At 39.3% G+C, this 12,074-nt stretch overlaps 1 protein-coding gene across 2 annotated transcripts in view; it reads right to left on the bottom strand.

Moving 5' to 3' along the window:
• Positions 1-4,026: 4,026 nt before the first annotated feature.
• SARNP (SAP domain containing ribonucleoprotein) overlaps positions 4,027-12,074 on the bottom strand; it is a 38,606-nt gene continuing 30,558 nt past the window's right edge. For both annotated transcript variants that reach the window (XM_003772164.3, XM_031941223.1), the window contains exons 10-11: positions 6,260-6,349; positions 4,027-4,332 (exon numbers count right to left, since the gene is read on the bottom strand). In XM_003772164.3, coding sequence (XP_003772212.1) covers positions 4,291-4,332; positions 6,260-6,349 — 132 coding nt within the window. In that variant the 3' untranslated portion in view covers positions 4,027-4,290. The remainder of the gene's footprint in view (positions 4,333-6,259; positions 6,350-12,074) is intronic.

The following is a 12,074-nucleotide window of genomic DNA, read 5'->3' as shown; positions in this document are numbered from 1 at the left end:
AAGCATTCCCAAGGAGTACAGATGAAACAACTGAACTAAAGGAGGAATAGAGGCTAGATCTTCAAAGGGATTGACTCTGTGACAAATGGAGCAGATGACTTTGACCATCACAAGTTCTCTTTAACTGGAAACTTAGAAAGAGGAAAATTACTTTTTTCTATAGTAGTCAAAGTCTTTTCCTTTCAGCTCTTCCATGTCTCAAGTTAGAGCTCCAAACAAGGGCAAATAAGCTTTGTTCAAAATCAAAGAAGTTCTGCCCTTGTTGATTCCTTTTCCCAGGTAGTCCTTGAACTCAACATACCCCAAAAAACTTCTGTCCTTCACCATGTTATCTGAATCACAAAAATTATAGCTTTACAGCTAGGAAACCAATTCCCTTCAGTTTTTAAAGGCTCCTTCATTAATAACTACTAAATAACCTATCAGGTTCGGAGACAGGTCAAGAGGGTTTGGGCCAGCTGCTTCCATCTGAATCCTGGTTCATCAGGAAGAATGGAGTTGAATTGGACTCAAATCTTGAGTTCATTGAGCAGTGTGAGGGATTGGGGAATCTAGTGCCTTCCAAGGCTTTTAGCAAATGAGGCCTAGTAACTTAGAGAATAGATAGAATAAGTGAGTTAAGAAAAAAAGATGTCCATGGAATCACAAAGTCCTTGACCAACGATAAAAGTAACTGCTGAACTAAGATGAAAACCAACAAAATGAATCTGAAAATTGCTGGAAAATGAGAGTTGGCAGGGGGAAAGTATAATTGGGCCTCAAGATAAAGTGTGAAAAAGATCGAATAGGTCATTGTGGTTGGGACTCAGTAACTAGGGAAGGGATGGGATAGTCCTTACAAACTCTACCAGACTAAGATTTTCCCCAATGTCAACCTCTTCTTTTCCAAAGCTTCCTGCCCTACCTTCTTGTATAATTATTCTCAGGCTTTGAAACTCCTCTTAAAACCATTTCTAAGTTTTAGTCAACCTTTACTCAACTCCAACTTATCCTTCCGCATTTCAGAAAGCAATTCAAAAAAAAAACCCAAAATTTTTGATTTTGTGGACTATTTCCAAGAAGTGAAGAGCTAGGGAAAGTTGATATTCACTATCAGTACTTAGGAAGAAAGGAGGTAGAGAGGAAGAGGGAGGGAGGACAAAGAGGGGGAAGGTCATTCCAATTGTAAAGTTTTGTTTGTTTAGTTGGAGAAGTGTCAAAAGTTTAACTGACTTTCTTCCCTTTATTCCCTTCACAGCCCTGGGGCCCCCAAGCTCCACATACCCACTACCCCTCAATTATCTAATCCAGGGTTTTAGGTTAGAGGTACAATCCTTAACAAATGGACAAAACCCAGAGTTGTCAGACCACCACAAAACCACAGTCCAGGTTCTGCTTTCTTTCAGAGCCCAAACCTAACTTCCTGTCCATGTGCAAAAACTAGAGATTTAGGAAAAGAAATATTTTCGGTGTCAGGATAGTTTTCTTCATGGAGATAGAAGAATGGTCCTCCACCTTTCTACTGAACTGGGTTAGGGGAAATAGGATCAAAGGAGATCACACTGATTCCCATCCCCTAAGAGTCTATACATCTCACTGGACAGGACAGTCAAGTCCTGTCCAGTCCTTCTGACCCCAAGAACCCTTCCCCAGTTTGAGAGAGGAGTGGGGGAGTAAAAGACCAAATGGTAGTGAGGGGAAGGTAAGAAGAATTTTCATAGGATTCCACTTCTATTACTGAACATAAAACTTAAAAGAAATACTTTTTTCCTACAATTTCAATGGCTTATTGAACTTCACAGGTAGAATTACTTTGTCTTCAAACGGTCCTTGGAGGGGCAGGATCCTGCTTGTCTATTCTAAATTTAGATACAGAAACAAAAAAGATAACAGCAAAAAGGAATGGGTTAAGCTTCAAGGTAGACTTACAGAAGAATAAGTCATGAAAATTGGAGTATCAGCTTCCTTGAAGTCCTGACATGAATGCTGATAAAGGGTCCAATCTATATGGAGGGAGGGAACTAGAATGACTTAAGCTCTTCTTCAGAAGAGTCCTTTGAAGGCCTCAAGACAGGGAAGAAGGGAAATCTAAAAAGGAAATTGTTTTTAAAGCCAAAAGTGGATGAAGCAAGGAAAATTTAAATAAGAAACCCAATTTAGTGATTTCTCTTTCTACCTATTTCTCATCTTAAGCCTGAGATATTAGCTGTTTTGTGGGGCAAAAGGCCTTTGACAGAAGTATAAAAAGGGTCAGGAGATAATTTGCTTGTTAGTACTTTGTTCTGTGTAGCACCACCAAAAAGATACTTTTCCCTTTTTAAATCCTTAAATTCCTTCTTCTCTTTTTTGTCCATTATTCTTCTGGTAATACCAAAGCCTCACTTACTCACCCAGGCCAATACCTGTTTAGTTCTTTCTCCTTCAAGGGAGGACTTGGCTAAGGAGGACTAAATGGGCCCAAATCTCCTCCATTCACCCTGACCCTCTTCTCCTTCTCTGCTTTTCCCACACTCAACTGTGCTCCCTGCAGTTTTCTCTCTTGCAGCTATTCAGTTCAAATTAGTCACGACCAGCCCCTGGCTCAGAGAGGAAAAATCAATTAGGTGCCATTCACAGAACAGGGACACGCCTTCTCTCTGCTCCCTTGGCCATAACAACCCTACTCCAAGAGGGGAGCCCTGGCCATCAGAAGGCAGTAAGTCCATCACATTTTTAGTCTCAGATTAGCTCTCACTACCGAAATCCACTGTGTCAAAACCAACCCAATAGCCAATCTTAACTAGATATAGGCATCAACTTTACATAGCAACTTTATTAGGAAATTTAAGATTTGGTATCTAGACATGAATTAAAAAGTCACCAAAGGCAATTCATCTAAGCCTCATTATTTAGGCACAAATCCAGGCCAAAAACAATTCTATCCACAACTAGACATTAGCAGCTCACTATCCCTTACTTTTTACCATGACTGAAAAAGAGAATTATACATACTGAGATAGTCTCACATTTGGCAAGACCTCCAGTTCCTCCACCCTTAAGGCCTAAGGACTGGAAAAGCTAAAACAATTTTGCTCCTGAATTTTAGAGGAATTTAAAAGTGTAGGTTACAGAGGAGCTCAAGCATAAGCCCAAGACTTATTCCATCTCCATTCTAAAAATAATCAAGCCTATGTTCTTCCTTTCTTCAAAGTTGTCATCTTGTCCCAATGATAATTTCTAAGTATGATATCTAAAAGACAGAGGAATAGGTTACTCTTAGGAAGCTTCTAAAACCTCCTAAGAATTAGGGAAGGAAAATCTAGGATGGGAGGTTCAAGTATCCATAAGGAAAGCATACAGGAATATAACAGATGTGTCAGACATCTGTGAAGCCACAGGCTCAAACTCCTAGCTGAAAGTTCTTTGAGGGTGGTAAGTAGGGGAGAGGACAAAAACTATACTTCTCCCACAACAGATTGGAATGTTTCCAGTAAGAAGAACATCTTCCCTGAAAAATTCCAATGATATCATTCTGTCATAAATGAACTCAACCTAGAGAGGCAGTACTAGACTTAAGGGTCAGGTAAGTTGGGGTTGAGTTACAGTCCCATTATTTTAGAAATCTTCGCACAGAGCTTAAGTTTCTAGTTTGTTTTCTGATTCCTTATGCCCCTTCACTTGCCTCAAGATTCCTAAAGCACCTACCCCATCTTTTCACCCTTGAATTCTATTACTATTGAAGACTCTGTGCCCACCCCAACTGTAATCTGTGCCCAGTTCCCTGTAGGTAGTCCTTCTTCTTCCTCCAGGGCTTCAGTAAAGAGACTAAAAAATACCACTATGCATCATCTCCTTGGAATCCAATGCCTCCAACTGTTCACCTCTCTTACTAACCCCCCAAACTTCAGGTCAAGAACCAAGTAGCCATCTAAGCCTTCATATAGTACATAAGAGAGTGACTCGGGGTGAAAGTGGTTTTCAGATCATATCTCATGGACATTAGCTCCGCTCCTTCCTCATCAGATCATCTCTAAATGCTAACCATTCAATCAAACACAATTTCTTTTCTAAATTTTTTTTTAATTAACAACCAGAATTTAAAAAACAAAACAAAACAAAAACAACAGGGAAAAATAAAACACCTTGAAGTTGTAATTGCAAAAAAGCTAAAACTGCTGCTGAGGGCTTATGTATCTGTCTGGGATGCATGTCCCTCATCATCAAGGGACAAGGCCCAGGAAGGTGCCTGTCTGTGTACAAGTGGGTATGTAAATGACCAAGAAGAATCAGAGATCGGAATCATCAACAGCAGAAGGAAGCAAAAACTTCTCATCAGGCAATACCAAATCGCTCTGCTCTTTTCCTCTTCTTTGCCTGTGGGGAAAAAAAAAATTAGAAGAGAAAAATCAGAGGGTTTAGGGGATGGAGAAGAGTAGCTTAAGCTCCTGGCTTCCTTAACTTTAAACTCACATGAATTGTCACAAGGTCCAAGCCCAAGTGATAGCCCAGGCTTGGACTTGGCAGCCAAGTCAAGTCTTTGATTCCCCAAGTCCCAGGTCAAAACAGAGGGGAATAATCAAGGGGGTGGAAAATAGTAAGATTCCTGTGGGAAGGAGGGTCATAGTAGCTTTGGTAGTATCTTACTGTAGGTCTGGAAACAATGGCCTCTTGAAATGCCTGGAAAAGCCTTCGAGGCATGGGGAGGTGGGGGATTTCAAAGGGCAAAGGGTTAACCCTGTGCTATTCAAGGGGAAGGTGAGGGGGGATGCCCTCCCAGGCATTCAAGCCCTAGCAGCAGCTCCTTGATAGGCCTCCAAGCCTATCCAAAAGAGAGGCATATAAATCTTCATTTCTAACAGAATAAATAGCTAGAGGGAGGGGAAACAGAAGCCCCAATCATGGATCTCTCAAGGGAGGGAGACTGGAAAGAGCACAAAACCTGCAAAAAGATCTTTTTGTTCTGGGAATGACCTCACAAAATAGCAGAATTCTTCATCCTCACCCTGCCATCTCCCTTCCCCAGCAAATAGGGAGGTTCTTCCCCCACCTTCAATGAAGGGAGTAAGGGATTGGGGGAGGATGCCATGCTATTCACATAGAGGTAAAATTTAGACTCCATCCAAAAAACTGAGTGCATACAGGCCTTGCCCTTTTACCACCTGGACCACTGACCCAAGTCTTAGGCACCAAACAAAAACATCCTCTTATTCATGTGAACTCAAATCTGCCTCAAGAATTATTTCCCATACACAATCTTCCCCTCTCTTTTTCAAAGGCAACTCTTCCTTCCTTGACTTCTAAATAACAATTTTTCATCTTCACAGTCTAATCAGTTTGGGAATTTTGACACCAAGTTCCAAATGATCAAGCCTAACTTAATATTTTTTCCTGGACAAACTAGATGAACTAATTAAGCCTTAAACAAAACTTTAAGCCAAAATAAAGAAAATAAAAAATCTACTTCCAAAAATTCTTGCAGTAGCCACTTACCAACAACATATAACACTTCAGTACTTACAAACAGCTAATAATGAAGACCCCATTTCCCCCACCCCATCCCCAAATATGCACACATTTAGAAAAGGTAGGATATAGGAAAGATGTGAGTGAAGGACTCAATCCTTTTTTATGAAGTTACTTCTAGAATCCTAAAATCTTCTGACTGAAGTAGATTATAAACAACTAAAAACTTCAGTTTTACCAAAGATGACTTTATTAAGTTGCCTCACAGGGACTTTTTTTTTTTTTAAATACTGAAAAGGAAGTCATTTCTTAAGCCAGATGGAAAGAAGACTAAATATAATTGAGGTGTAGAATATTCATTTCTTTAACACTCAATCTACTGATTCCTAAAGTGGTATCAATTATCCTAAGGGTGCACTATATTAAAGATTATTCTGTACTTTTCTAAATTTTTAAGTTTATACACTGAATTAGTCTTCTTATGAATATTACCAGTCAAAATATCAGTTCCCAGAAGCAAGAATTAGGTCTAAGATATCAGCATTAGGGAAACAGCAGGAATGATATTTCATCCATACAGCCATTTTTCCATATCAAGATTATGTAAAGAAAGTGATAAGGGTGAAGACTTCATTTATTTGGGTCCATCTCTCTGCTGGGTGGGGCACTTTGTAATGACTCAAAGTTATCTGGAAGGTTACTTATCAAGATTAATATATATAATCACCCCAAAATGAAATGTGAAGCAACAGAAAATTTTTATTCAAAAAAACACCACAAGGTTTCTGAGGAAGTTACCCTTCTTCCTTCTAAAGACTTATCCGTGTCATATTCTTACCTCTGTGTCCTCTGTGGTTCCAGTTCCAGCTGAACTTGTGACAATCCCAAATCGCTCCTTCCTCTTTTTCAGCTTTTCATCATCCTCACTCTGTTTGGGGACAACAAGTGAAGGGGTGAAACAATATGGTTCTTGACAACAAGAACCCTGGGTGAACGGGGAAAAATGGGGAGTAAAATGATAATTGGTTAGTTACTATTTATGCCCCTACCTCTTTCGAGGTTAGTGTTAGTTAAGGGTTAGAATGGTATTATCACATAGAATTAGCAAAGCAGGCACCAAGTAGGGGGCCATGTGACAAAACTGCAGGCTATAGCATGTGGAGCCATCTGCATGGATGGTCCTCAGAACCAGCAAAAATTAAATTGGAGTTGGAACTTTTCACTCATGAAAGAGATGGAGTCAAGCAGCAACAATGATAATAATAATCAAAAGTCAAATCTTTTAACTCAAAATATTTGACTCAAATTTCTCAGGCAGTTCAGGGCAGAGAACAGTCACACCTGCAAAGGATAAAAGATTATCTAAATGGGGAGGCCAAGATGGTCAACGGGCCCAACTAACAAGCCAATGTGAAGAGGATATCTAAAGGCCTATGGAGAAAGAAAAAAAAAAAAAAAGTTGAGGCTACAACTAGAGTCTCTTAGGCTATCTAAGCAGCCAAAGAACCCATTTTTAGTTGTATGCCTTGCAAACTAAGGATGTTTTGGATGCCATTGGCTGGAGCCGAGCACACTTCTACTGTTATTAATTTAATGATTGAAGTTGTTCACTTCCAACAACTTTCAAGATTGGAGCTAGAAAAGTCTTATGAATTTTCCCTCTATGACTTCAAAATTCAGTGTATTTATATGTTTAATGTAAGGAAGAATGGAAGCTGTCAAAGCCTATAAAGATCAGTCTCAGAACAATAAATATCTAAAATTAGAGATATCTGAACACAATTTTAATTTTTCCAAGAAAAGATGTTCTGGTCCTTGGCACATCAAGACAGAGGTCTGCCCCCACTGCCTTTGCTTCACACCAACTTGGAGGCCCCTATGGGACAGGACAACTTCTTTGGCTTTATTTACAACCAGTAATAAAGATAACCAACACCAGGCCAGGCTGAAAGAACTCAAGCAAACTATTTAATGAGCTCCTGCTTAGTGCTTCTGAGCTGGATCTTTTTACAGCCCCCAGGAGTTTATATTTCTTGAAAGCATTGCTAATTCTCCTCATGAAGCCTGGCCACAGGTAGGCTATAGCTCTAGGAAGGTATCTCCCACAGTCGGCCTGCACTAGCTCGAGATGTCTAAAAATTAGAGCAGAGTCATGTGAGTGATTCAGAGAGATATGGGAAGTTTTTTTTAAGGTTTTAAGGAACCACTTTTTGCTCCCACATTTCTAGGAACCTCCTCTGATTTAAAGAGGGCAGCTGACATGCTCAACTACTCAACTATTTAAAACGGAATCAAGCTTCCTGAATATGATTTTAGGCATCAAGTCTCCTGAATTCCTAGGGTCTGAACAGTTTGTCAATTTCTACTCTACTACAACTTGCTTTCCAAAGTTATAAAAGTCTGAAGAAATTCCTACTCATACGTACCTCTCGACTCATAATCAGAACATTTTAATTGGGCAGACTCCATTTCATGCATAGTTTTCTTGCTTTATTTTCATAATCATCATCATCATCATCATCATCATCATCATCAAGCATTCACTTAACCTCTCTGAGCCTCAATTTCCTCATCTGTAAAATGAGGATACCTATTTCAAAAGGTCTGTTTATAGATTAAATTAGGTATTTTTTTTTTTGTAGTGTGCTTTGTGAACTATAAAGCACTATATGAAATCACAGGCTATGCCACGTCCTATCATACTGAAAAGATTTTGGTTAGAAGCCAAGCAACAGAATTTATTTCTGGAAAAAAGCCTAAGCTTTTGGATCAGCAGGTAGACAAGATGTTGAAATTTTTGGCCACAGCAAATTTTAAATACCATCTAAACCATACTGGGGACTTCAGCGTACACTTATAGAAGGACACAGATAGTCACGGATCCTTGAATAGCATGTTGTCAAGGACAACACCATCCTCTCAGCCCTTCAGGCTTGAAATCTGGGTTTCATCTTCAATTACTCATTATTTCTTATCCTTCTCCCCATGACCAATTAGTTGCCAAGGCCTGTAAATTTCACCTTTGTACTATCTCTTGAATAGACCATCTTTTCTCCTCTGATACTGCTACCACCTTGGTTCAGCCCTCATCACTTCTTGACGATTACTACAACAGCCTACTGGTGAGTCCATTTGCCTTAATTCTTTCCCCACTCCATTCCATCCCCCCTTCAACTACTAAAGTGATATTCCTAAAGCACAGGTCATCCTTCCTATTCAACTTCAGGAACAAATACAAATTCATCTATTTGGCCTTCAAAATTCTATATGACCTACTCCTCCAACCCCCAATCTTTTCAGCCTTCTTATATACCTTACTCCTTGCCAATGTACTCTTCAACCCACTGATATTGGCCTCATACTGTTCTTGTTATGTCCCATAACATGTTCTTGAACAAAATACTCCATATCTCTCAAGTCCAAGCATTTTCTCTGACTCTACTCCATTTCTGGAATATTCTTCCTCATCTCTCCATACTGACTTCCCTTGCCTCAAATTCCAACTAAAACCCCATCTTCTACAGGAAGTCTCTCAACCCCTTTTAATTCTAGTGCCTTCTTTTAACTATTTCCTATTTTTCCTGTAGATAGCTTGTTTGTACACATTTGTTTGTTATTTTCCCCACTAGATTGTGAGTTCCCTTGAGGCTTTTTTTTGTATCCACCATGCTTTCCATGGTGCCTGTTACATCATAGGCACTTAATAAAAGTTTACTGACTGACTGATCTAAGGCAACCAAATGTCATCAGTAAATTAGAAGATAGGAATTTGATTGTATGGGGTAGGAGTAGAAAGGTCAGGCTAATTTAAAGCAGGAAGTCAATGATGAAAGGGGGAATATTCAGCATGAAGACTTAATCCATCTATATCTTAGAAAGTAATTTCATATATGTGTCAGTGAAAAAGTACCTTTGATTTGGAATTAGAGATCACTTAATCCCAGCTCTACTATTTATTGTGTAACCTTGGCCAACAATTTTCACCTCTGGACACTTTATAAATTGATGGGTTGGCCAAGATGACCTCTGGGATCCTCTTCCACTCTATATCTATGATCCTATCAACATAAACTATTACCATTATACATTCTGTGTAAAACACTATATTAAGCATATTTTCCTCTAGTATCCTCCTACAACAAGTAGTTAGCAATGGTTTCTTCCCTTCTCTTTTGGCTTAAACCAAAGAATTCCCTATATCTACCTTCTTGCGATTCATTTCCACTTATTCTATCAATTAAAATTCTTACTTAGGAATTATTCCTTATTCCATTAAATTCCTTATCATCCAAGTTACTGGGGAAAGTTTAAACTATATTACTCACCCTGCCTGCCCCATAACATCTAAGAATGGGAATGAAGGAAAAAAAAAAAAATCTCATGACTGAAAATTTAATCTTCTTCTTAAATGTAGCTTTGCCAAACCTTCAAGTCTCTCAGTCTAGAAGAAAGCAGGCTGAATGTTTAAGTCACAATCCTCCAAAAAGGACAAGAAATCAAAATAGGTAAATACCATACCTTTTTAGTGAATGGCAGGAGGCATGGGACAATATCAACACCTTACTGAAATACCACTGAAGAAATCAATTCACTATTACTGATTATAATAGCTCAGTCTCTGTCATGTGTACAGAGCCACTACTTTCAAACCTATGAATTAAAATAGCAGACATTTAAAATGAAAAGAAGCAAATACTCTCCTCTAACCCCTAACTGAAACTCAAGAGCTCACTCATTTCATATATATCTTGATTTCTACTTCTGTGGGCAAAGCCAATACTGTGTGGGCAAACTCCCATTCCTTAGGCTCTGCCACCCACCTCAACAAAATGTTCACTTTATTGTCTTCTGAAATAACCATTTTAATGATGGATGATGTTTACTGATATTGCCCTTTTCAATCAAAGTTGAAAAAGTAAAGCAAGCAGAGCACACAGAAGGTTACTCCTTCAACCATTACTCATCCTCTTCTACTATTACTACTAATTATTTTGTTATTACTATTATTATGTCTACCCTCTAGGGAGATAAATTCTCAGGGAATCCCTCTCCTCCAATGAGCTTCCCTTTTAATTGGATCTTTGGTGCCTCTACTAGGGACCCAGGCAAAGCATCTGCTCCAAATTCACCAGGGGTTCCAGAGAGAACAATATAAGACCCACCCCTCCCCCGATCCCTCAATCTTCCATACACATCCCCACTACTACCACAGAGCCTACTTTGCCTTGAAAATGGTTTCCTGCCCAGTTTCTCACCCCCAGGGATGCTGAGGGTTTTATTTATTTTGTGCTTTCCTGCCCTCCCATTCCTACCCCTCCAGCATCCCCTGTTCCCGGGCTAAAACCTCTTTCCATCTTGCCCCAAAGGGAAAGTGCACAACAAGCCCACTAAATCAACGCAGTTCTAATGATCTTTCTCACTTGACCCTTCTAGCGTGATGGTGTCGCATGGAGACAGACATACAATAAACTTCACTCCATCTTTAGCTCCTTGCTGACAGGTTTTGATTCATGGGATGGCAGGACCCATCTGAGGGAAATTACCTCGATCAAAACGCAGCTCTCTCTACATTCATCAGGCCCACTGCTCCCTCAGGCCATGCTCAAGTGCACAAATGGGGTTGTGCATCTGTGGGCAGCACTGACCCCTCTGGCTTAGTGTCATACCCATTTACAAATCTTTCCCTTACCCATTCTGCATTCCCAATACCCCACCCCCACCATCAAAAGCCGTTCTAGTACTGACAACAGATCTCTTCTTTCTATGAGCGTTCCTATGGGGAGTAAGAGGAGAGATGTGTGTGGAGAAGTAGCTGAGTCTAGGTTACAATCAACTTTATTTCCAATCAAAAACTCATTCCCCTCCAATAAACACACACTGCCTCTGAGGTTATCAGGAAGGATAATTCTCTTCTACAAGCAATAGAGAGAGAGCACCCAAGTCATCTTCTATCTACTACTTGTCTTCCTCGGGCCACTTTATGAGTTTCAAGAACAAGACCACAGATATTAATAATATGAATAAACAATTTTGGAAGCCAAAGAAAGTAGGAGTCTTCTGGCTTTTTCTGTGGTCTTTTCTTTCACTCATCCAAGTATAAAACAAGCTGGTATAGTTAGTAGAGCTGACTTGGCAAGGAGCAAAAAGTGAAATCATAATCCATCTTTAGCAAAGAGATATTCAAGATCAAAATCTTTTTGATTTCAGTTAAGAAGGGCATTCCACTCTTCAGCATTCACCTCAACCTTGGTCTCCTCTATGACTTTAATATTCATCTAGGATAAAGCATATGGCAGAGGCTGAGTAGAAAACCAAATGAAAGATCTATAACCTTCCCTTCATGATTCAAATCTCAGACTCTGGTTACTGATATGACGTAAAAAATTCAATACAATAACTCTATAAAAATCACAAAGTCAAAAATCAGACTACAATTAGCATAAACTATTTCTATGTTACATAAGAATTCAACCATAACCATTTTCTATAGCAAATAGCGAAATAAATATAAGAAGAATGATCTGTCTCAAAGGACAAAATTGAAGGAGTGGTCAAAAAAGAAAACAAGAATTTAGGAATGCAGCAAAAATTGAGTTCTTTCTACCAACCAACAAAAATATATACCATCCACTTTCTCTTTCCAGGTCCTTAAA

The sequence above is a fragment of the Sarcophilus harrisii genome, chromosome 5, assembly GCF_902635505.1.
Source record: "Sarcophilus harrisii chromosome 5, mSarHar1.11, whole genome shotgun sequence".
NCBI classification, from domain to species: domain Eukaryota; kingdom Metazoa; phylum Chordata; class Mammalia; order Dasyuromorphia; family Dasyuridae; genus Sarcophilus; species Sarcophilus harrisii.
Note: the sequence above shows the minus strand (reverse complement) of the source record. Positions and strands in the feature narration are given on the sequence as shown.